This window comes from Epinephelus moara, chromosome 3, assembly GCF_006386435.1.
Source record: "Epinephelus moara isolate mb chromosome 3, YSFRI_EMoa_1.0, whole genome shotgun sequence".
Lineage (NCBI taxonomy): Eukaryota > Metazoa > Chordata > Actinopteri > Perciformes > Serranidae > Epinephelus > Epinephelus moara.
Genome location: NC_065508.1, coordinates 22853510 through 22880322, shown reverse-complemented (window position 1 = coordinate 22880322; position 26813 = coordinate 22853510). Strand labels below are relative to the sequence as shown.

General features: G+C 41.7%; 1 protein-coding gene across 2 annotated transcripts; it reads right to left on the bottom strand.

Annotated features, from left to right (window-relative positions):
* On the bottom strand, window positions 1-26813 carry klf5l (Kruppel-like factor 5 like). Of its 2 annotated transcripts, none has more exons than XM_050038822.1 (4): window positions 26477-26813; window positions 11923-12886; window positions 10772-10831; window positions 1-1302 (listed from the first exon to the last, which is right to left on the bottom strand). In XM_050038822.1, exons 1-4 carry the CDS (start codon window positions 26684-26686, stop codon window positions 1124-1126), a joined length of 1413 nt encoding a protein of 470 aa, XP_049894779.1. In that variant the 5' UTR covers window positions 26687-26813; the 3' UTR covers window positions 1-1123. The 2 variants fall into 2 exon arrangements, with proteins under 2 accessions (XP_049894779.1, XP_049894786.1); XM_050038829.1 differs by having other exon boundaries at window positions 26546-26813.

Here is a 26813-nt window from a genome sequence, read left to right as displayed (position 1 = left end):
AAAAAAAAAAAAAAAAAAAAAAAGGTTGTCAAGTATAAATCGCAATACATTCATTGAATTCTCAGACACATGTATGCACACAGATATAAACAAGTATTTACAAAGGCAGGACTGAGGGGAATACAGCTCCCCCTCTCTGTGAAAAGTTCATACCTCAAAATTATAAAAGTTGACAGTGATGATGCTGATGATGAAGGTGGCAGCAGATTGGTAGGAAAACATATAGTTCATGTTTACAGGAGAAGGAGATGTTTCCAGGTTGTTCCAAAGGCTTCGGAGGAGCCTGACAACACAGTTCCATGATGTCGAGCGAATGTGTATGGGTTGCGTGTTTATGAGTCGGATCAGTGTATGTTTTAAATGAACATACTGCATCTGTTCAGTGATGAGAACAGACACCAAAATCATCCCAGAGTCCCTGGTAGATCATTAGCCTTGGTGTTTCCGCAAACACTGTGTTGACTGATAGCAGATGACGAGTATTATCTCAGAAATATTGCATATCATAGAGCTTGCCGTGACAGTTCTGTTGCCGGGAACTACTTTCCCTGTTTGGATAACAGAACAACTAACTCATACAAGGCCAGTTCGCCTGAAATGTCCATAATTCGTCAAAAAACTGCCTTTGGATTCTCTTTTCTGTGCATTTTCCCTTTTTCATTCCAATTCCCACTGTTAACCGCACCCCCAGTTGGCCTGTGGAAGGTGTAAACCACCATGTGACTCCTGTAATACACCTGGAGTCTGCCTCTTTTCACCTGCCACAGAGGAGTTTCACCAGGAGATCATGAAGCATAAAGAGAGCTAACTCCATCTCCCTCAGACCCCTACACTGAACAGGAAGCCTGACCAACCAGTAGGTGTAGCAACAAAGATGTGATCATCACTGGTTTACAACTAAATGTGTTTGATGTGGCTGTGCTCTGGATACTGCTATATGCTGACGATCACTCAACTTATAGCACTGAGCGCCAGAATAAACACAGGTGCACAGGGATGATTTTGGGACTGTATCTCTTCATGATCCCTTTAATGGGCTTAAGTTCAGGTGGCTGTCATGTCTGGAGACTGCTGTATTTGTGTGTGATGTTTGGGATGGTTTGTATATACAGGTATGTCGGAGTTAATTCTGGTGGCGCTTCATGTGCAGGGCCAGGTGGTCAGAGCGTGAAAAGCAGCGGCTGCAGGCGATGCACTTGAAGGGTTTGGCTCCGGTGTGTTTCCGGTAGTGTCTGGTGAGCTCATCTGATCGGGCGAAACGCCAGTCACAGTTGTCCCACGTACAGCGGTAGGGCTTCTCACCTGCCAGAGAGAGGAGGACAGAAAGAAGGCATTAGAAACATACAGGGCATCTTTTCAGAAAACAAGATTATGTACCGGTATATAAAGTCTGCTCTCTTTTTTTCAGAATTAACAAGATCATTAACTAGGGATAATGAGATTATGTGAGAAAAAACATCTACTCTTTTCTTCCTAAATTCGCAACATTACCTCAGAATTATGAGATAATGACAAAAAAAATCTGCCCTTTATTTTCTGAATGGACAAGATTATTATCTCAGAATTATGAGAAAAAAATCTATTAATTTTCCCTAAATTAACATTATTACCATAGAATTGTGGCATAATGAGAAAAATCTGCTTTTTTTCTAAATTAATGAGATTATAATCTCAGAATTATGAGATAATGACAGAGAAAAAAAAATCTGCTTGTTTTTTTTCCAAATTAAGAAGATAATATTGTTAATTCAGAAAAACGATTTTTTTTTTATCCTGTTGATTAAAAAACATCACAAAGGTGATTTGCATTTTTCACAAGAAGGAGGAATCTGACTATGAAAATATTTGAATTTATTACACGCTGGGATTAATGCCAATATGGCTGAGAGGGGTTCCTCTGATATTACCGAAAAACTGCCTGTATGTGCGAACATGCTGTAAAGTCCAGATGTGCTGAAGACACACAGGACACGGATCAACAAATCCTCATGGCTAGATGAGTATACAAAGTTCTGCTCTGGCAGCCACACTGCTCGGACAAAGACGCACCAACAGTAACTGTTTCAAGTTTTGGCAGCTAAACCAGTCGTCAGTCTATGGATCATTGTTTGATGAGCGTGTGCCTGTTTTGTTTGTATCTCACGCTTGCAAACAATGCCACAATTTAAAATGCTGTAACAAATGTTTATGAGTAAGGAAATGCTTTCCTGATCGAAGCATACCCTATTGTTTTATAATTATAAGGTACTTCTGGATAAAAAGGAATGAAAAGACAGAAACTGCGAGGCGGATATTCAAGGCGCCGAAGAACAACGTGCCAAGTCAATCTAACACAACACTTATCCTACCCCACCCAAACACTGACATTTCTCTGCTGTGCCACAACGTGCTATTGCCAAACAGTGAGCTAATCATCAACACAGAGCAAGAGCTGTTGAATAGGCTGGTATGCAAACAACATGAAAAAAAAAATATGCATGTTTCATCGCCAAGGTGGAAATTAATGTCTGAGAATCAATGCGAGGCAGGAGCACAAACAAAACTGAAAGGAGATAACTAAACAGTAAAACTCTGCTGAAGCCAAAGTCCTTGAACTGTGGTTTGATACTTTCCAGAGTCAAAAGGAAGAGTTCATGTCCTGAATTATTATATGACATTTTCAATAAATGTCATCTTAAAGGAACAGTGTGTAAGATTTAGGGGGATTTAGTGGCATCTAGTGGTGAGGATTAAAGCTTGCAACCAGCTGAAACTTCTCCATGTTGGAATTCCTTCAGTGTTCAGCCAAATTGTAAACCTAAAATGCTCTTTTTAAACCTATGAATGGATACAAGACACTTGGATAATGCTGTACATCAATTTTAAGACACTTTTTTTTAATACAAAGAAACCTGTTTGTGTTCATCACTGATTTTTTCCCCCAACAATCACTAAAATGAATACTAATGTCTCTCTTAGATTATTACCTCAGCATCTTCCATCTTTTTAAATTAACATTATATGTTGTTGAGCCGGAACATTACTTTTTCTCGTTGTTAGTTATCCTGCAGAGGTTTAATGGCACAAAATGTATTTCTAAATTGCGTCCTAGACTGAAAAGTCCCAGAGGAACTGTTTTATCAGCCAGTGTCGAGAGAGTTTGACTGTCTTTGGCTGTTGGGGCCATCAAGGACTCATTACCAGCGTGGGCCTCGTTAGTGCTGATTAGATAGCTTCTTCTATTGACCATCAATCACTCAGTGGCAGCCATTAGCAGAGCGTGGGGGTCCAAAGAGCACAGGGGGGTCAGGTGATATGAAGAACAAAGAAATAAGGATAACAGAAAGTGTTTTAAGAAAAAAACTGCCTCTTGATATGGCATGTTTCTAAAATATCCCATCCTTATTAATCCAACAAAATCTTAAAGTGATTATAAACACATTTACAGCAGCATGAATCTCCTTTATCCCCACATGATTGAACCTAAGAAGCTGCTTTAATACAACAAGCACCCTAACCCCACATCAGAGACTCTGAGGCACTCCAGCCTCCTATCAGGACGATATCCTGTTTCTTGAGTTAACCGCTCTCGATGTGTGTGTGTAGAGGCAGAGTACAAACGTCTCCATATAAAAGGCTGAGGCTCTCGAGCCGCAGGTGTGTTTGGTTTTGCTCTATAGCTGCGCTGTCGGGGTCAAAAGCACAGCCGCCTCTCTGAGACTATTATCCCCCGAGGGCTGGCAAACAGGCCGGTGAAACACGACACATACACGCGCAGAACAAACACACTTGAGTGGTATATATTCCTAAACAAGCTGCCAAAACGTCAGGTGAAAACCTACCCCTCCATCCATCCATCCATCCATTCATTCATTCATCCGTACATGCTTTCATTTTCCTTTCATCTGAAGGAGGAGATTTACCTGTTGATTAACTTATTACCTGCAAAGTGACAAGAAAACTGACTGGAGAATACTTGTATGGCTGTTAAAGTCAAGATCCTGATTGAAATTCAGCTGTCTCTATTTCAGTTCCCATGAAAACATAGCTGAATATGAGCTTTTCCAAAAAACTGAAACTCGTAGGGGCTTAAATTGAGCTTTTTGTATATGTTTCAGCTGAATGATCTTGCCCTTATTCACTCTGTAGTGATTTTAAGCTATGCACAGTTTCTCCTCTCAGCTTCTTGCACAATATATTTCCGTGTCCTCCTTTAAATCTAAAAGGCATCAGCACTCAAAAGCCTTTACAGGCATTCGTACAAAACAGACAGCGGTTGTTTGATCAGGTGGCTGATTAAAACGGTCGTACTATTATCTCTCTCGTTCTGTTTCAAACACACTAATGAGTGCATGTAAGAATACGTCATAAACCATAATGGACAAACACACACACACAAACACTGCAAAACACACACTCAGAAATGTACAAGCAGTGTAACAGTGCATCAATCACTCAGGGACAAGAAAAGCTTTTTGTTACGTGCTGCTGTGTACTTTGTGAGGAACATTTGTATGTACTCTATATAGGGGACTTCAGCTCTGTCTGACACTCTGAACCAGCTGCGTTAAAAGTTAGCAAGTACTCTGATTACTGCTGATTCTGTTCTCTACATGACTTTAGAATGAAGCCAACATGAGGTTAAAATCAAGTCTGTATAAAAAAAATTACACTAAAAAAAGTGTCCCCTCACTTGTAGAAAAAAATGAACAAAAATATTACTTCACTTCATGCCAAATTTTTTTTAAGTGAGATCAGAGTGAAATAACAGTAGTTATATCAGCATGTTTCCACCCATGTTAACACTAAACATCCATGATACTTAAAATATATTTACATAGTTTAAATACCCATTGTTGTTTTTTTTCCAACATTAAACATATCATCAAAGTCAAATACAAATTTCAAGCACACTGTATGTACTGTCATATCCACCCACCTCATGTGTGTAACGCAACCTAATAACATGAAGTGAGATGCTGTTTGCACCCAGCTGTATATTCCTGGACGTCCTAGTAACGTTGAAATATGATGTTAACAAGAACATGACACGGCACCACATTTGTATTTTTCTATTCTGCTAAAGTTTATGTCCACAATGTGCATTCAGCAGCTTTAAACATCCTGAAAACTGAAAATCATGAGCCAACATAGCCTCACAAGGGACTCTAACCCCAGACTCTTGTGTGAAAGTCTTGTGCTTCATCCATTCATCCATCAGCTGTTACTCCTTCCTTGGATTGTGTCTAATAAACCTGACTCTGGCGGTACATTTGTGAGGTTTTTTCTTCTTGAACTACCAGTTTAATCTCAGAGAATATCTGAGAATGTCTAGTACTGGCCCAAACCGTGACATCTTTGTGCTAATCCTAACCGCCTCCGACCTTGACATGTAAATATGACGAGTACAAGCCAATCACAGCCCGCAGTGGGATTCATAACATGTCATTGGGATGGGTGTAAATAGCTTAATTGCTGCAGTGTGACCATTCTCACCGCTCATATCTATTCCAGCACCCTTTGCACTTTGCACCACTGCACTATTGTCTTACTGTTTACAGAAATCATTGTTATTGTTACAGTGTTTTATACTTTCCTTTTTAGAATTATATATTTATATCTTTACATAGCAGTTAAATATTTAAGTTTTATCTTTGTTCAGCTTTGTTGTCCTTGTTTTAAGTGTATGTCTATTTCTGTGTATGCACATTGAGGGCAACAGAACTGGAGTCAAATTCCTTTACTTAAAGGCCAAAAAAGCAGATTCTGTATTGACAAGAAAATTAAAATGCGTAGATCTTTCAAACCACGTGCAAACTTATTTCTTCTACCTCAAACCATTCATGCCCCACATGACTATCCACAGTGTAGTATAATACACCAGAGCATGATAATAACACTTTATAACCATCTCTTCCTGTTTTTACTGAGTCAAAGAGCAAACACTTTCAGGCTCTCCAGGACGCCCATAAACTCTTTGTGGACCTCTTAGCTTTATCAACTCAGTTAGTGTTTGTGAAGAGGGCTGGAGGGTTCCCTAATCAGGCTGATAGCACTCTACTCTGTACACACACACACACACACGTAGACGCACTAACACAATTACAAAAGTCAGCGTGCAGAGCTCAAATGGCTGCTGAGGCCACGGTCAAGGTTGGCTCGTACAGGCGGGAGGGGCAGATTGGGCTGTCAGTGACCGCAGATAGTGATGCACTCCAACAACATGCACATCAACAGCTCCCAGGTGGTTCACGCTTCGATCAAAGGCACGTTGGCAAAGGCTGCTCTGTCCATTGATAACACTGAAGCTGAAGCAGGGATTCAAATTGACAGCCTGTTTGTGGTCTGGCCTGGTGTTGTTGACAGCGGGAATACCAAAGTATAAGATACATTCACCTGTAGAAAACAACTGCGTCACCACCACTTGGAAGAATTGGAGTTAATGAGTCTCATGCAGGCCAAGCATCAGCCATGAGCCAGTCCCAGCATTCACTGTGTGGGATGCAGGATACATGCAGATGAAGACGTTTACACCAGTCTAGAGTTTACAGTTGATCTAACCTGCTTGTCTTTGACATGTGGGAGGAAACTGCAGCAACCTGTTTATGAGCATATAAACTCCACACAGAAAGGTTTTCAAATCATTTGTGCTGCAAGGGTACAGTAAACTCATGAACCACCAAGTCGTCTAACCCTGACCAATTCCAAATTTAATACGTACACATCTACAACTGAAGCTAATCACCTCCAGCGTTGGTTAATCTCCTGAGCTTTATTTCTTTATTCCCCAACTTTATTTCTCAGGAAAACCTTGTGAGAAGACGACTTCTCTTTATAATGGTCAGTGCGACATCAATATCAGTGCGTATCAGTGTTCGAAAAGTAGGCTACTTCTGGTGAAGAAATTCAACTGATACTGACATACTCTTGCTGTAACTCACACTCTCAGACCCACACAACTTCCTGATACTATCGCCTGAAGGTTGAAAAAAAAAAAAAAAATTCGTATCTCACTTCCAGCGAATTGAAACAGACCCTGATGAGGGTTGATGTTTCACAACATTAAAGATTGGCTGCCGGCACATGACAGAGTGCTGATGCAATGTATAGATTACTGTATAGAATGACAGCAATGCTCCTTGTGGCATGCACAATCAGACACACAGGTGCACTGCATGCTAGAGTGGAAACAATTGAGTAATCGATCTAGAGATGCTAAATGCCAAAACTCACTGTTTTTAAAGACTTCTTAGGCTTTGGGATATTGGGGTGGGTATTGCTCTGTTGATATTTTATAGAACGATCAATTGTTGAATTTAACTGTTGGTGTCTGTATTGGCCTTCAACTCCCTTAGTCACACGAATGGAGACACTATGGTTTTATTTTATCAGTAAGTCTGTCAATCACAATCTGTCATCAAATGTAAACAAGGGTGTAAACACAGAGTCTATATGAGGAATAATAATAATAATAATTATAACGATAATAACAATAATTATGTCTGAAGCCAGCAATTAGAAACGTTTTAAAATCAACTGGAAACCACTGCAAAGAGGCTACAATGTGGATTATGTTATCTTTTCTATTTGCTGTGAACAGAAGACTGGCCACAGCATTCTGTATGAGCTGAAGGTGTGAACAGGCTTTACCACTCAGGTCAGCAAACAGAGAGCTGCATTTATCAATTCTGATAAAGATAGAGTATACAAGTCAGAGAGTGAAAAAAACCTCTACATATTGAAACAATTTCAAATTAATGCAAAAAGGGACTGGACTAGATTTTTAAAGTAAAGTTTGGAGTCCAAAATTAGGTGCAGTGTAAAGTGTCAGATTGCCAAATTCTATGAGTTCAATGAGCAGAAAAAGAGTATTTTGTTAAGCTATTAGACATTTAAAATTGGATTATTAGCCAAAAAGCATCCATCCCTGTGACATACTTGCTGTGCTAACAACAGCGGAAATGTGCAACATTTTTGCTACTATACTAAATATCAAACAAAAGCCAGAGACTGTGTTTCAAGTTGCTGTGAGCCGAAAAATTCACCACTTCGAAGCAGAGGGGAGATAAAGTTATGTCAGAGCCTCACGGTGCAGAGTCTCTCCTCCTCCCTCTTTGCATCGTGTTTGCAGCAGCTTGTACCAAACAGTATTGTAAAAGTTATGAGCACTCACTCTGGAGCAAAATCTTGGGACCAAAACGTCTGACTGATGATTTGGATATCCAAACTTTCAGGGGACAGCCCTACAGATCACCATATTTGTGCAGGATTAGAAAGTAATGAGAGAAGAGGACTGATCTATGCAACGTCCACACACTTGTTCAGGTTTTGTTTATTTTGCCTAAAATATTCCAGTGCGATTTACAACAGCCAGGCCAGTATTTCATCACATGCTCAACTTATTAGTCATCATCAACTGATACAAAACAAGATTAGGCAAGCCTGGTTTTGCCAGATCGCATGTGAAGCCAGTTTAAGAGATTCTCAGAGTGACCAGAATGAGTTTACCGGGGCGTTTACTTTCCACACGAACTCTGGACAAAGTGCAGTCTGCTACATGTTGCTGTGCGATATGGTGCGATTTTTGGTCAATTAACACAACGTGCAGAAGGGACTGTCGATTCATCAAGGAGTGTCAGTGGCTCTCTTTAAGGGGAACTTAGTTGGCTGTATATTGTTGTCTTAAAACCTGCTGAATCTAGAAATACAGTTGCTAAGTTTGCAACATTGGGGAGATTTTAAGTGCAGTGGTTCCCATACCAAGAGTCAGGATACACCAAAGGGGGATGCCAGATGGGATAGGAAGGAAAGAAACAGAATAAGGAAAGAAAGAACAAGCAATCTGACAAGGAATAACCTGTCGTTGTTTGAACTGGTCATTCACCCTGTGATGCAGGGAGACATAGCTTGGTTTTGAGGGGTAAAAAGCCAAAAACACTGTTAACTAATAGCCCATTGGATCTCCTTAAAACTGTTCTGCAACGAGAACAAGATGCAAAAAGAACCACAACAATTCTGAATCATGCCTAAGGGGAGCAGATGAGCTTCACAGTTTGATTTATTTGATGTCATGTTAATAACAAAACCTCTTCCAGGTGCAAAATGAGTTTACCACAGATGATTCAACTATTGTCAAAGTGGTCAGTAATGTCACAGACAAACTGATAACAACTTACAGTATTTGTTCGTCTTTGTTAGCTTAGCCAGTAAGATGGTGACGATGGGAGTGTCAATCTCACCATGTTATACAGCCCATATATGACATTTCTCTCTAATACACTTTACATTTGTGTCTAAATTGTCAACAGCGTACCCGAATAATGTCTCTACTCTCTTACTGGTTTCTTGTATTGTTCTGTTTACTATTCTCACTGCATATTTTACAATCTATTTGTCTTATGCGCTGATGTATCCTGCTGCAACAAGCCAACTTCCCCACAGCGATCCATAAAGTTTCATCTTATCTGTTTATGACCACAGAGAGATCTGTTTCTATTTGCACGCTCATTCACGTGTTCGCTCTTTCTCTCTCGTCACTGTTTTCACACTGGCGGAGCTCCGCAGCTTTTATCGCATGAGTAAATCTCTAAAATCTAGGTCTGAGGCTGCTGGGAATCCGCAGGTTTCATCTTACAGAAGGGAAACACATCGAAACCAGCCTTCCCCCATTCTGCAAACCCCCCTCCACCTTCCTCCTCCATCCTCTGAAAAGGGACTGAAAAGCTGGAGTAACTGGTTTGGCCTTTTAACAGCGGTGTTTTAACAGCATGTCTTCCCTCTTTTTTTTTCCTCTTTCCTTCCTCCTCCCCTCCTCCCTCTCTCCTTTGTTCTCTCTCTCTGGGGAAGCTCAGACGACAGGTATGAGCACGTATAAACATGGCAGAGAAAAAAAAAAGTCTTCAGAAAACTAATGCTAATGCTTCTATGTCAATTTTCCTTTTCATTGTGTTCTTCACCTCTACTGGGTGTAACGAAACTGGCGATGTGACAATATAAGCAATACACAAATATATAAACTGAAGCCAACTCAACTCTGAGCTAAACAGTTACAGTGGTGAGATTGTGACTGGACGGTCGCTGGTTTGAATCCCAAAATTAGTTCAGATATTTGGACAGAAAGAGTGAATACATTTGATTTCAGAGGGCAGCACACAGGTGTGAATTTGTGCAAGTCCTGATTCTCAGAAATTAAAATTTAATGCTATTATTTAGGTGCAAGAGATCCGAGAAAGCTGATTTTCTTCCATAATACACAATACAAAGTTATATTTCTTACTATTTTCAATCAGGTAGCCATTGGTTAGTGACTTAATATCTTATCAGAAAATCCAGCCACCTGATGCAACTGCAGACCTGAAGTCAGCCAGATTATTCTTTGTTGGTAAATGGAACATTGCGTTGATTCACTCAGAGTGCTGAAGTCACGCTCGCATTAAAGGGAAACTTTGCTGATTTTCGACCAGGTCTGTTTCACAGCAGTGTGTGCAAAGTGCACTAGGTGGTGTGAAATGCGTCATTGATGATGCATTTCCTGTCACCCAGCAGCTTTTGCTCACAGTATGGGGGGCAACCCGGTGCTGGCGGCACAGGGGGAGGCTTGGCGCCATTCATCTGCACACACAACACAACGCGGTGACACAGACCTGGTTGAAAATCTGCAAAGTTCCCTTAACTGATTGGCATTGACTGCTTTCATTTCTGATAGTGGACAGTGATGTGCAATTATATGTCAGGGCAATGAAACACCAATGTAGGATCTATTTCAAGTTGAACCAGAGAAGTGTTTTCTTACCTGTGTGCGTCCTTTGGTGTGCCTTGAGATGAGAGCTCTTTGTGTAAACTTTGGTGCAGCCTGTAAAGAAATCAAAGACAAAGATCATGAGCCAGGCTGACAGCAGAGAGGTGCTCACCTGGTGCAAAGTTTACCTTGGCCATAAAGCTGTTATCCACAGAGAAAATGTGCCATTTCTTGACTTTGTTTTTCACCTGTGACCCAGTGAGAATGACATACCAGCAGACAAACACGCACTCGCCAACCAGGATCTTTTGTAAGGGAAACCAAGTGGACCATTCCAAACAACTAGTCTCATACACTCCCAATTAATCAAAGTCTTGAAGGCTGAGAATGACTAATTGAGAGCAATGTTTTTGCAGTTTGTAATCAAATATGCCGGCAACCTGGAATCTGTGCGACATGTAAAAGAGAGGCGGTGTATTACTGACAGATTTGCATTTGTGCTTTTGCTTTGAGTTTATTTACACAACAGTGACATTGGTAGAAAGCAATTTGAACCAACTTGTTGGAGTGGTTTTGTTGAAACTTGTTTTGTTTTCATTAGTTATTTTTGTCGCAAACGGTTAATAAATCCCAGGGATCCATGCAGGGCTTAAGCTTCTCATTGTGTGTGTGTCTCGTGTTAAAAATGGAGGTATGGTAGTGGCGCTTCAATGTTTACTTTATGTGTATGGGCAGATATTGGATGGCATGCTGGTTTGTATGATCCCAAAGACGCTCTGCATGTGATCAGTGGTATATGTTCTGCTCACTGCAATATTGGATGTAGAGCACAGTACAGAAGCAGAGTGCATGACCAGCATGTGTCATGTAGCAGGAAAGCTCCAGAAAAGTCAACAGAAAGAAGGAAACTGCACCAAAAAGCCCGATAATGACCGTGAATTATGTGTTTTAGTTTGCTTTTCAGACAGCACTGGTAGTTACCCTGTGAGAGGTAACAAACAGTCAGATCATTTCCGTGACACTGTCTTTTAGCTTGTAGAATAATCTGTTTAAGTTCAAGACATTGTCACTAAAATCAAAGAACACAAACGACAAAGAAAAGATGTTTCCTGTCACCAGTGGAGAATTATTTCCTCACTTTATGAAAAGTCATTGTAAAATTAAGACAAACATGTTTCAAATTTAAAAGTAAAACGCAAACAGACCTGGGTAGTCGCAGAAGTGGATCCTCCTCTTCTCCAGCTCTGGGTTGTTCCGCCTGTTGTATTTGGGACCTGTCAGGACACCCTGGCCGTGTGTCATGAGCAAAGCATGCGGAGACAACCCTGTCAGCTTTATCCCTCCCAGACGCTGCTGGTATGGAGGCGGAAGTTGGGGCGCTAAGCTGAGCAGCTCCGCCTGAACGTCTGGGCTCCCTGGCTGAGAGTTTGGGGGTGAGGGTGGCAGGCTGTGGGGTGCTGTGTGCTGGGATGAGTTGGCCGGAGAGGCCTGGTAGTAACCGTGATGCTGCGGTAGCTGATGCTCTACCATCATGTAGTTGCTGTTGCTTGTCGGTAACGCAACATTGCCGAGGTTCAGCATGGTCCTGCCACTCGTGGAGGCGTGTGCAGACGGGCTGGTGTGGGTCAGAGTCATGGTGAGGTCAGCAGCGCTGGTGATGGGCATGTGGTAGACCTGCGGCTGGGGGGCCGGGGGGCCGATGTGAAGCTCTGTGTCCAAATTTGGCTGCTGCTGCTGCTGCTGCTGCTGCTGCTGCTGCTGCTGCTGGGACCCTGCGGGCGCAGTCACCACTCCTCCAGAGCTCATGTCTGGTTTGATGAAAACATTGTTGACTACAGGCGGCATGGTGAACACAGAGGTGAAGTCTGGCAGGGCCTGGGTGGTGGTGTTGGGGATGGAGCAGGGCACTTCCAGCCCGGGCTCTATCTTGATCTGCTGTGGCGTGAGAGTCTTGGTGTTGGCCCGGTAGAGGCCTGTGCGGAGGTGAGTGGTGCTGGGAAGGATGACGTTGATGTTGAGGCTGTAAGGGGTGCCAGTTTTGTCCTCAGAGAAGTACTCGTCGACGACAGAGGCGCTGTCTCGTCTGTATTTCTTGTCAACGGTGTCAATCAGGTTGCTCAAGAGAGGACTGTTGACCTGGGGGAGGTATTTGTCCAACTCTAGTCGAGTCTGAAAAGAAACAAAGGAGAGGGTGAGTAAAACATGTGTAATGAAACTGCAATTTACCACAAGTTTAACTAGTTATTTTGTAGAGCCTGGTCCTCACTAAGTGATTTCCCAAATGTCTTACTGAGCCTTACATAAGAGTATGAACCTGGTGTCAGTCAGAGTTGAGCACACTGCCATGCAAACACAACAACTTCTTCTATCATCTTCTAAAATACTGCATCGTCACTCCCAGGGTTTGGGGTTTAATTTCCACTAAAGCATTTAACCAAAGTATCAGCTATAGGACACTGTGGAAACATCCACAACAGCAGCAGCAGCTACTGTTTGGCACAATATTTGTTTAACATCGACATGGACAGAGTATTTGTTTAACTGCTGTAATTATTTTGTGAGATCAATGGGCTGCAGATGGTGATAAGGTGACTGTGACATGGCTCAGTTCCACCCAATCCACAGCTAATAGAATGAAGCCAAAATACATACAGATGTGCGTACTGTATATATATGCATTGAGGTGAGAGACAGCAGAGTAATTAAAAGAGAGTGAAAGCTGTTTTAGGATTAAAGAAAGGTTTTAGAGAAGTCGGTACCAAGACCACCTCCTTCATCCCTTCATCATCCTCCCCTCCTTCATACCTCACATTCCTGTTCCCTAGTGGAGCTCACTGCCCTGACTAACAGCCAAAACAAGGATGAGAGACCGACAGCTAAAGAGGGATTCCACCTATCCAGATGTATGTTACCCCTTTTACCTTCAGGGCTGCAACATGTTTCACTAGTTAGCACCTGTTGCATGCTGGGAAACGAATTAATCAGTGGTAAGTAACTGTTTGGTTGGAATTAAAATCTGCAAACTGTCATAGATTCATAAAAGCAAATAGTGAATATTTATTGGTGTTGTTGCTTTATTCATGTGCTAATCATTAGGTGGGTCTCGCAGCTGATATAAAAACAAAACCTAGACACTAAAAGCTTTTCACTTTGCTGATTTAAGATCTCATTGTACAACAGTTGTTTCTTAGGGAAGTGATGTGTTTTACATTTCCATTTCATCTGGGATGAAGATGGGAAGACGCAATCAAGCCACAAGAAATACAAAGATCAGTATGATGCAGTGCACTTCAGGTAAAGAAAAGGGAAAAAGGAGAGAACTGGACAGGTCACCAGACTATTGCAGGGCTGATACATGAGCCCTTTTTAAATAGGAATTGTGCAAATTTGCAGGAAAGCCCAATCAGTCTTCTTTCAGCATTGGCAGTATAAACTCAAAATCGGGGAGTGCGGCAAAATGCCGCCTACCTACTTTTGTTCATACAGAATGCGCCTTTTTCGGGGCAATGGGGGGCGTGAGCAAGTAACAAAACGTGTAGCTCAGCGTGTGACGTAAACAGTGACGTGGGAGGGAAGCCGCGGCTGGTCAGTCCTTCTGTGATTCTCTCGTAAGTCGGGCCGTTCTGCACCGTTCCCGTCATTTGCCGGTTAATGGCCTCTTCGGTTGCGAGGACAAGGAGTTGCTCATCTTTACAATGTCTGGCAGGTTTCCCTCTTACTACTAGCTGCTCGCTAATTCCTGCTATCAGCTGTTTCCTGTTTATCCACCGCCAGTGGCTCGCACATGCGGCGTCATCAACTAAATTGGGCACCTCGGATCAACTCGCCAATCCGGCTCTGTGTGTCTAAACGCTTGCAGCTTGCTGGCAAAATGGCCCAACATTCGCCGAAAATCTGGCAGTGTAAAAGCGGCTATAGAGACAGCCAACCATTCACACTCACATTCATACCTATGGACAATTTAGAGTCACCAATTAACCTGCATGTCTTTGGACTGTGGGAAGAAGCTGGAGCACCCAGAGAAAACCCACGCTGGTTTGAACCAGGAACCCACCTCCACTCCTCTCCACCTCAAAATTAGCCCAGTAAAACCTATTGATAACTGCAAATATTGGTAAAACTAGCAGTCATGTGCACCTGACAGCCACATTTGGTCGCTGACTACCTGTCTGAAAATGCATTAACATTTGAGACAGACGTCTGAAATAGATGCACCACCACCACAGTCCATTCTTTATCTTTTCCAACAAAAGAGTGGTGTTTTTCTTTCTTAAGAGACTGTCTTTCGCTGAGAGGTGATACCACAGACATAAAACATGCAGAGAGCCTGTTCCCTAGAAAACAGTCAAATCAAATAAACCAACTCACACAAATCACAAAGTGAGTTAAAATTGCCAGTAGCAGCAAGAATTCACCTCTTAAATGTGCAGCTTCATGCAAAGCTATAAAACCTATTTCATTAATCGTCTTTTCACTCTAAATGATGAAATCCTACATAATCAGACTATTATCTGACAAACTGCTGACTTCTCACAAAACATCTGTACATTCATGTTTTCATATGTGCTCAGGTTTGAAGTAGGTGAGATCTTGTGGGGAAAACAGTGATGTCAGGTATTTTCAAACACCGAACAAAACTGAACAATATAAGAATGAAAACCTGATGACAGCTGTTGCTGTTTTCTTATGTTAAAAGGGCGACGCAACAGTCAATCAAATCTGATCCGATCTACTTGCGTAACAGATGATAAAGGTGAAGAAACTGCGGATTTGTTGAAATAGAGAGAGAGGTTTTTTTAAGCGACAAGACCAGACAGGTGGAGGATTGTCTAAGAAAATAAATTGCAGGTATTTTTCTCCCTGTTTAAGCAGAGGGCATTATCTGATCTTAATCCTGATTAACTAGTGTGTGTGTGCGTGCACGTGTGTGTGTGTGTGTGTGTGTGTGTGTGTGTGTGTGTGTGTGTGTGTCATTCAGAGTCTATGAAGCAGAGACTCACTCTTTTAGAGGTGCACAAGCTGTTTCGTAAAGAATCTGTGCTGCAGAGACCACACACACACACAAACACACACACACACACACACACACACACACACACACACACACACACACACACACACACACACACACACACACACCGAGGAACATGTGCCACACAAATGCAAAAAAGCAAATGTATGTCTGCGAGGACAAACCTACACAAATGAAGGCATGCATGCGCAGATGCACGCCAATGTACCGACACGCAATCAACTACACACGGGCACACAAACAGAGAGTTCCCTCCATGGGTGTGGCCGATGGAAGTGGTTCGATGCGTGAAGAATATGACGAGAAACAAAGCAATCAGCCAAACCAAAACAAAGGCTGAAGGCATGAGAAAGATGTGGCGAAACTTAAACAGAGTCAGGTAAAAATAGACCTGCCAGACAAATCTGATCATCGCAGTGACAACAGATACACGGTTCTGAAGAAAGGATGAAGGGAGGGAGGAAAGAGAGCAAAACAAAATAGAAGGAAGTGAAAGAGAACAAAAAACCAGGAGAGAAAGAGGGAGAAAATGACTGAGCAGCTAATTATGAAACTGATATGATGCAAGAATGAGGGCAGCTAACCCGATGAGGACAACAGAATGGATTCAAAGCGACGGTTGATCAGGAAACAGCTCACACACACACCTGATGGGAAATCTGCACATTTCTGAATTCATAGTAACATGCTGAACATTTCGCTGCTGCACAGATGTAACGACGGTTCTCATTTCTCTCAGTTGTGTAACCAAACGCATGTTCAAAATAATTCTTACTCTTTACTTTTTTTTATACACTGATTGATTTTTTAAACAACCATGAAAAAAAACAGGAAGGGTTTGGGGGATCCTTTTTATGCATTCTGGCACCTTACTTACATTCAAAGTACAAAAAAAATCCCATTATGAAGCTATTTATTTTCATTGTGATTAATAAAATGGTCAGCAGGCCACATGTTACCGTTATGTGGGCTGGATCTGGCCCATGGGATGTAAGTTTAGTATCGCTGCCCTACAGAAACCATAACCCAGAGTGTACAGTGAAGTCCTGGACTGGATCGAATGAACTGGTACAAATGACCTAACGAGGTGCTGATGTGCTCGAGGTCGTGTCCAAGCAGCTGAACAGGAGGCACAAAGCAGCAGAGAAGACCTGTTTCAACACTCGTATTGTGCAACGCTGCTTCAAGTGCCAGCGCCATCAACACACAAACACACACCCCACAGCCCCTAATAATCTGCTGATATATTTTCATACACAAACTTTAAAGGGTTATTGTTTTTTGGGCAGCTGGAGGGGTCGATTCTTTGTGTGTGTAAATACTATATAAACATATTTGTAATGTGAAGGATATGTCGTGCTAAATGTGATCTTGAAATGTTTCTGCTTTCATCACTGGCTCCATAATTTCAGGCTTTTTAGAGCTTTAGTATTAATGCACATTCAGCTGGTTTTAAACAGATATAATATCAGTTGAAAGTGTTTAAAACAATGCAACTCATCTTTTTCGAATGGTAAGCTGCACATTTGTTTTTTTTTCAAAGCTCAGTACAAACAGAAAAAATGTGTTTCTGTGTAAGTGCCTGAGAACGCATGTGTGTGTGTGTTTAATCATTGGTGCTCACGGTGGCTAATAGATGCCCATCGTTCGTCGCCGGTGAACTCACACCGCCTTGTCATCAGTGCAATCTGAGTGCTGGGTGAAATTAAAGTCTTGGGTATTTACTGAGGGGAAAAAAAGGACAACAAATACAGCCTCTCTGTTTCCGTCCCTCTGAGGGCTCCTGTGTGCCTCTCAGGCCGGGACACAAACAGGCCCTGTGCTGCGGGGGCTGCTGGCAGCTGTAACCCTTGGGTGCCCTTGGTCACTTCCCCTGCTGGCCTGCTGTTGATCCCTCTTGCTGTCAAGCTCTGCTCCCTGATTTGCTTGCATCGTTTTTCCACTACTGGCAGTTCCCTGTTTAGCTTTTAGAGAAAGGCTGTTGGGATCAAGGCAGGATGCCAGGTACAATTTTGCACCGAAAGTTTAAATACTGAAGTTATTTTGAAGTTTAAACCTAAAAAAAACAAACCAAGAATGCCTTTATTTATGTGTCTGCATGCAGTGCAAAGATATGCTGAAGGCTTAGGTTAGCCTGGCTTAGCTCAATTTGTGGATGGCTATGAGATAAACTAGTATCTTATCTCAAAATAAAAGAAGTGCAAAAAAGGTGGATTGTCTAACACTTTAAAGTAAATCCTCCCCTGGATTTAAAAAAAAAAAAAAAAACCTAAAAAAGGAGACAACCGTTAAAAATCATAAATCATTTAAAATGAGTCCCTGCCCAAAAGAAGTGCCTCCTCTTCCTCCCTTCTCAGAGAGAGAAACTAAAATCTTTGGTCAGCCCTTAAAGAACAATATGACTCCACTATCTCAATACTGTAAAATTCAAAGAGTCGTACTTTTATATAATATTCTAACAGCTAAACGAAAACCCTGCCATTTTCAAAAAGTAGGTGTGTCTGTGTTTATCTGAGGCGACCGTCTTCCAAGTGTTCTTAAAAGAGCCTTGTTAGTATTGTTAACAATCCTCGACACATTACACAAGAGGCCCGGCGACCTCAAAGCTAGTTGATGAACTACATTTCAAAATGTCTTTGTATGATTTTACGTGGTAAATGAGTTGAATGTCTTCAGGCCAAGACTGAGTTAATAATTAGAGAACATGTACAACTGCTCCGCTATGAATCCTTCTGCCTGATAACAGTCTCTTATCAGTTCAGTTCAGGTTTATGGGATGGAGTGGGAGTTTCCACACTTCCAGCCAATATGGTCATCCATCCTTAAAGGATCTCGATGCTTTAGCCATATTTACTACAAAGAGAATGTACATTACAGAGCTATCTATTTGACAATCATAGCAGTGTTTTCCCCCTCATAATCCCAGCAGCTACTAGTTTCCATTCAGTATGAGAATCAGCCTGTAGACACTCGAAGCTAGCGTGAGACAGGAATCCACCACAGCGAACATCTTGTCTGCTTTTGCTGACAAAGTTAGATTATTGTTGAGTGCAGCTGATATGATTTTGAAAAGTCTGCACTTTATTCGCACAAAACAGGATGGATTTTAAATAAATAAAAGCAGACATGATGTTCACAGCGATGCCATTACTTAGGCAATGTATTCACAAAGGTTCAACAGGCATCCTCGCAATTTCCACATGCCCCAAACATCAAAGCCACTCATTCACCAATATCAGTTTTCTAACCGATCAGGACACTGAGTGAATGGCTGGATGATCTATACATATCTGCACTTGATCACTTAATAATGTCACAAATATCCATCATGCTGAAATTGTGTTGGGAGATTCAGTGAAGAATGAGGTGTCATGATCTGCCTGCACTCCTTTTACAAAGCAATGGCCCGAATAAATGTTGGCATTGTAGCGGATAAGTTGAAACTTTAAATTTCAACAATGCTGTGGTTAACATGTGGTTAGGTTTAGTCACAAAAAACACTACGTTATAGTTAGGGAAAGACCATGTTTTAGCTTAAAACGTCCAGTATCAGTGGCACTATCTTGGCTGAAAATGTGGTGATGTCACTGTAAAAAACAACTGCTTTTCGTGGCACGATCTCGGCTGAAAACGCAGAGATGACCCTCGCTAGAAAACAACCGGATTTTTGTTTGTTGGTCTACAGTGGTCTGCAGCTTCACTTCAGCAACACTGATATAATGTGTATGAAACATACAAATGCAACGTATCTGTAGTTTGCAGAAACGTACAACATTTTCTTCAAGCGACTGGGGTGCCTTTCAAACTTACTCCTCTGTCTTAATGGACAGCCATCCTAATTTCCAAAACCTTTTTCATCTCTGACATATGCCAGCTTCATACTGAAGCAGTCATCATCATGCCGAAGAAAAATACAATAAAAAACAAACAACGACAGCAGCCCTTTGACCTCGCTCTGCTTCCTCTGACCCAAAAGCCCCCAAGCTACAAATACGGCTATCTTCATCAGACCCCGTCCCCCTGCTAACTGCTATACAACTAGCTGCATTTGCACACCAGGTTTGCTTTTATGGCTCGTAGGAATGTGGAGAAATGGTGGCTGTTCGCCTTTGGATCTCCATAAAAAATAAAAAAAAACCTGATAGCGTCGGGGCCCCCGGTCTGCTCGCTGTGAGGGTCATCAGAGCAAAAACAAAACCTTTGAGACTGTGGTGATGTTTTATGGCCCCGCTGATGGAGGGAGAGATACGGAGGCTTGCTTTGGCTTCACAGGACAGTGATGAGTGAGGACAAGAGTTAACTGCTGGGTGGTCAAAATCCACTTTGTCAGTGGATTTTGGATTAAGTGTACTGTATGTATGATGATACAATATGTAATTTTAAATGATTTACACACAAATGCCCATAAATTAAGATAAATATGGCAACCCAACATATTGTAAATCTCCATATATGTACATGTACTGTATATAATTGATGTATGGGAATAGTTTTATAGGTGTTTTTATAGTTTACAGGAATCTGACTTTCTTAAATACCTGAGTTAGCCGACAGTGGGGATAAATTACTCAGAAAACTTTGCTGGTGTTCAATGTTTGTTGTGTTGATTGCTTTATGGAGCATGTTAGTTTTAGTTCTGTTATTTGCCGTGGGCTGTATTTGAACCAGCAACTCTTAAAACACCAAAAAATTACAACGAATCACTGTGTAAACATATTTTTTTGTGGGGAAAGATTCCTTTGGAACTGAGTTGCAACATCCTAATATTCAGGTTGATGCTTCATCCAAACAATAACCTCTCTCACGTGTCGTCCTATTTCTGTCTCTTATTTCTTGTCACCCTTTGTTCTATATTGTCCCACAAAAAAAGAAAGGGTCCTTCTCAGATTTAGCTCACAGGAAGGGGTGAGGTGTGCATAAAAATATATGTATAAAACCATCAGTTTACATTCTACGGAGTTCAAACTGCCTGAAGAAATGGGAATAAAGACATTTGTTCGATGGTACGGTGCGTGTACATCCACATCCTGTCTGAACGACATGTTTAAAGATACTAAAAGATTCCTCCACTCACCACAAAATGATTTCACCTTTTGCTTTTATTCACCAGAGCAATTCTCATTGTTTTTCCAGACACTGAACGGTAAACAGTGGTAGTCATTTAAGAGATTTTGCAGCTTCAGTGGATGAGATTGTAGACCACAGGCATTAGGAAACATCAGAACAGGACTGTCTGTACCAGACAACACAGGCCGCCCGCAGACACATGGCTGGGCATGATGGGTACGGATGACATCAGCAGACCAAACAACCCGAACAGAGAACAGCATGAGTCAAATGATAAAACTCCTAAAGCTTGGTTTTTCAGTCTGCTGGTGAACTGTCACTCTGCGGGAGGATCAGACTGATTCATGGGTCTGCAGCTATGCCAGTTGTTGCCTATATGATGCAGGTTCACCACAGCTCAATAAAACCTCTCAGCAAAAGCTAAAAACAAAAAAATAACTTGCACAAAAGCCTTTTTTTCCCAACCAGAGATATTCACATGGAGGGATGTGAGGCAATCTGCACCACAAAATTGAAGGTAAAATGAGTACGTTTGTGTTAACTGTTTTATCTATTGATGAATTTGCAGAAGAGATTAAAACAATAGTCTGTTTTGTTTCATGATATCAAGTTAATTACACCAACAGGAAGAAAGACCAACACAAGTCCCTAAATTAAAAGCTTGGACTCTCCTTTTGCCTCAAACCCAATGTTGGATAAGTAAAGACATAAAGTCCAAAATAAGCTCAAGTCTTCCCAAATGTTTGACTCAAGAACGTAAAAAACAAATTAATCATGTTTGCTCACATCACCCATTAGGTTGGGATTCTGCGAGCTGAGACTCGTTGTCAGCAGATGCTCAGATGCAAAGCAGCTGCGTGTGTTGTCCTAGAAGTCAAATCATTAGTCAAACCAAAACCATTTCAGCCTTCAGCAGCATGAAAAAGGTCCGTCAGCAACGAGGACAAGAAAAAACAAGCGAATGTACCACAAGTCACTAATGGAGGGCTGACATGATGGGAAAACATGAGGAAGAGTTTCAGAATGACATCAGAAGCATGAAATCAAACAAGGTGAGGTGCCGGCACAATCCCAGGATGGAAAGAACATCTTGAAAACCAAGTTTAAACCATATCTGAGTATTGATCTTCAGGAATCATTAGGCGTGACTGGTAGCACACAATTGAACTGCACGCCATGAAGTTACTCTGTAACTTCCTCTGTCTGTGCTCAGTCTAACAGGAAACCCACTGGTGATTTAACGACAAAAGAATTTGGAAATAGGTTTCATATTAGTTACTTATTCTGCTATTACTGCCGAGTTACATGAGCAGATTAATTCCAGAATAAACATGTACTGTTTGAAAGGAAAGTAGATGGATAAACCTCCAGGAGATGGACACAAAACTGAAACAAATTCAGCTTCCACAATGTTTTGATGAGCGGTCAGACTTCAGACTTTGGCTGCAAAAAGGGGGAAAAAAGGTCAAATTTTCTGTGGTTTAACTTCTCCAAGAGACAGACTTGTAGTTTGTCACTGTTCTGTAACATAGGACATTGGATACCTTTGAATTTTAGACCTTTTCACTGTTTTCTGATATTCAATAGACTAAATAACTCACACAAATAATTGCAAAACTGATTAACAGATTGCTCGATAATGGAAATAAAAGCTACAGCCCTGTTCCGTACAATGCTAAACAACAACAACATGTCCCTCCATTGTATGGCCACTGATGAAGATATTAAATCCAATTCAATCAAATCCAGTCAGGTGATTTGCAGAAACATCACAGACTAAGCATAACAAAGACTGGATCCCAAAGTTGACCTCTTTAAATTTTACATTCCAAACTCAGCAGGCAGATTTAGTATCAGCATGGTTTAATGCCCCTGCTGTGTTCATTAAAAAGGGGCTGTACGGTTGGCTTGCTGCGCTACATAACAAACACTAATCCAGTGAAAACACTTGTTGCAGAATAGTTTTCCAGATCAATGGCCTGTGACCAGAAATGTCCTAACTGGGCTACTGTAAAAGGAAAAAAAAAGTCCAAATACCTCAAGCGACAAAAGGAAGTTTCTCGAGAAGTTTTGCAAGAGCAGCATCTGCAAATCTTGTTTCAAAGCTGCACTGATATCTTTATATAAATAATGGGTCAAAGGACTATGTGTAATGTAAAAGGGGTCGCTCATAGTGATGAACACACAAAGTATTATCAACTGACTCTGAAGTTTCCCTCAGTTTTAAGGATATTGTAGCGTCTTTCAGCCAATTGTTTTGGTTTTGCAGCGTGCTGCTTTAATGTTCTGTTCACTTTCTCAGCTCTCATCAACCTCCTTTCCAGTGACCACATGTAGCCAAATGGTTCCCCACACATTCATACATCTGTGGTGGTGCGCCACAATGTCAGCATTAGCAGGCACATGTTGATTTTGTAGTTTTGGAGCTGGGCCGTTCATTAATATATATATACCATTCGGTTATTCAGAGCGCCACACTCCGCATAGTGGAAGTGAAACTTAACCGGCCATTAATACATATAGAAATAGAACTTTCATTTTAGCGTTGTCCATCATTTTGCCAACCTACTTCAGAGGAAAACGGCTGCGTTCCCATGAAAACGGTGCACCTCATGGTCCAGGGCTGGCTCTAAAAATTTTGCTTTCACTCTGCAGGAGCTGCTCCTCTAATGAAATTTGATTTGATCAGCCCTGATCTATCCAAGCACAAAACTCGCCACCACGCAACTCAAACTCAACAAACTGCTGAGGAAGAAAACAAAGCTCTGAAGTTTTCTGCCTGTGCTATGTTCATAGACCTTTGAAAAACGGACTTTATAAGATGACTTTACAGCTTGTTGCCCTGCACCCAAGAGGCCAAAAGATCAATAGATGCAGGTTTAAAAGAAAACCACTCTGCTCTTATGGAAGAGCTCAAGACCTAAAGATCAGTGAGTTCATTAACAGACAGGTTTTTGACAAATTCTCTGTAGCAAAATATTTTCCTTCCCCGATAAGAACCGTGAAGACAACAACACTTGTGCGAACCAAAGACCTGCATGTGACGGGAGCCTCATGAGCCTTTCACTGCTGCTGTGACTTTCTCATGAGGTCGGCCCTTTATCATCCTCCCCATTGCCTCGAGGCGGCCTATGGAGATGCGGGCCCTGCTCAGACAGGTTGGGCAACATACTGCTGTCACGACACCGGCTTAGTTAAGCGCTTTTTAAAACAGCAACACAATGACACAAAGACATGTCTCAGAGGGTTAAAAAAGAGAGCGTAAAGACAAGAAACAGACACTTTTTAAAAAAAAAAACAGAACTCTCTGTTGTGCTTTGTTTGAGTCGGACACCCTGTGTCTGAGACAGGAGAAGAGAGGGGATGAATGGGGGGTAAGAGAAAATGAAAGAGAGCAACCTCAGCGATCTGTGAGGAATGCCTTTAATAAACCGTCTTCACTCATGTTTGCAGCGACTCAAGAGCACATAAGGTAAACCCTCTCACTGCGGCTGCTTTCATTTGCCTGCGGGGGCAACTATTTTACTTAACCTGACTTCTTTGTTCCTGACAAAGTCATGTTTTGCATAAGATCAAGCACAGCGTGTTACAGCGATGAGAAACATGAGAAAAAGCAGTTGAATGTTGGCCGTTTTGTTTTGAGCAAAACTTCAGAGCAAACAACAAAAGTGACATAACCAATGTTGTTGTAGAGAGGAAGTATGACATGTTTTCATGTTAAAAATATAAACTTGTAAGGTGTCTTTTGAAGCAACAGGTCTGACTATCAGAGGATCCTCCTGCAAACAAAACATTTCGTCTTATGATGCTCAAATCAATGATTAACAACTTAAACGTGCAGTTGTGCTCATGCTCAAGTGTTTTTTGGCTGCATTACATTGCGATTGATTCATGCAATCCAACAAGCATACAAACCAGTTCATTTAGGCTATAAAATACTTCTGTTTACGATGTCATTCTGACCTACATTTATCTGCTGCAAGCAAGGCAGAGAAGGTACACAGTGTTTTTTACATCACGCAGAAGACACGGGATGAAAACCTGTATACAGAAGTACTAAGAGACCGACTGCTGATTTGATAATTGAGCACTTACAAAATGTTTTGTCTTGAGCTGAAATTAAAATAGCATAAATATTCATCCTATTCAGTGTAATTATATGTCATAATGTGAATTTATCCAAAGAAATACAAGACATAACATTGGTTAGCTTCTACAATCGCACCTGTCCACCTGACAGTGCCAATAAAGTCAGTTCAAAAACAGCTCCAGCACGTGACCGCTTTCCTTCCATGTTTGCATAAAAATCAACAGCGTGATCCCGGCCTACTCAATGCATGACGCCTTGTGAGGAACACACGAAAAAGCATGCATTGGAATAGAAAAACCAAAATGAAAGCCCGAACAAACATCTTTAACCCATCCAATCCACTGGGGGCTCAGCGCTGCTGGCCATGTGGGATCCACAGAGGAGCAGAGCAGTTTTTAGCCTCAGGTCTCAGGGTCTGCCGCCTGTTTACCAAACACCTGGCAGAGGGCCAAACTCATCACTGTACAAAGGCTTCTGGTTTCTGTTTGCACTCTGTTGTGACCGTGCAGGGCTGACGTACAATTCGCAGACATATAACTTTAATGCAGCTGTCACGTCTCCGCTGTTGTTCGTGTTTGACAAAGAAGGTGGTGGTTGGCTGTTTGTCCTTTTGTATCACTAATTTTCTGTGATTAATTAGGGACACAATCCTCCGCCAAAACGTGACACTTCCTGAGATGTTCAAGCACATATCTGGCATCAGAGTGACAACTATTTGCTGATTATCTTGGACAGACAGATCTACGGAGGAATGCGTTGATGGATGGATGGACTGATGGATGGATGGATGGATGGAGAGGGGGCCATATTGCAGACTTGTCTAAAATTCAACCTGCTTCTCTCCATCATGTGATCAAATCCCATGACTGAATTGCTTCTGCAGGCAGGGTCAGTCATTCTCATTCGAGTAAAACAAACAGTGTGTCCTCAGCTCTTCTCTGATTAAACATAGTGTGTGTAGCCTCGCATAATAAAAAATAAGTGTAAGTATTAATTTAACAACACATTCATATCAGCACGGCACAGCAGGTATACATATATATTGCTTGTTTGTTGGCAAATAAACCCCAACAATTAAAAACTACAATACACATTTTGTTGCTTTCCTGTAAATATGTTAACAGTGATGGAAATTATTTAAGAGAAAGTAACTACACAATATATTTAGCATAAATACAAATCAATGGAAGTGTCTGTATCTGTATAAAAATCTTAAAAACAAAACAGCAACAAACTAAATCCACTAAAACCAATCTACCTTGCATTTCAGAAGCACAAATAAAGTTAGATTTGAATAATTTGTGTTGCAGAGCTGTCACTTTGCTCCAAACAGCTTCCAGGTGAACTTTACCTGCGTTTTCTAACATGTCAGGTGTCTGTGAAGGACTTTAACCTGCACAGGTGAGCTGCCTCATGCACAACATGCAGCTCTGCGATTATTCACTGCTTATTAGCAGCTTTGTGTATACCCAAAACGCCCTTTTATTATGACTGAAGCAGCACCTGCAGTCATGCTGTCTGTTAAAACATGAAAGTGAAGGTAAGAGATGAAGAAAAGTGGTTAAAATACCCGGAGAGGCCGGGCTCCCGGTGAACCGGGGGGTCCGGCCGTCCTCCGCGGGTCGGCGGAGACTCTCACCCCGGGTTTGACGTCCTCAAACACGGCCGCCTCCTCTGCGCTGTCCGCCCCCGGCATCCTCACCGGCTTCAGCTGCGTGAAAACCGCCCTTTCTTCTGTCGTATGCGGCGGATTCATGGCCTGTCCTACCCTCGCTGCCATTTAAATGACTTCTTAAAACCAAAATTCAGAAGGGAGATTTATTTCTATAAGTACATACAGAGTTATTACTGTGAAATGCGCCTTACTAAAGCTGAAAACTACGTAGTAATTCCTCAGCCCTCCCCTC

Excerpts from the sequence above, each read along its gene's own strand:
- klf5l (XM_050038822.1), bottom strand. The coding sequence starts at position 26,686 with ATGGCAGCGAGGGTAGGACAGGCCATGAATCCGCCGCATACGACAGAA. Across the intron at positions 12,887-26,476 it reads CGGGAGCCCGGCCTCTCCGG|ACTCGACTAGAGTTGGACAA; the intron begins GTATTTTAACCA and ends GTTTCTTTTCAG. Across the intron at positions 10,832-11,922 it reads CCACTTCTGCGACTACCCAG|GCTGCACCAAAGTTTACACA; the intron begins GTCTGTTTGCGT and ends ATTTCTTTACAG.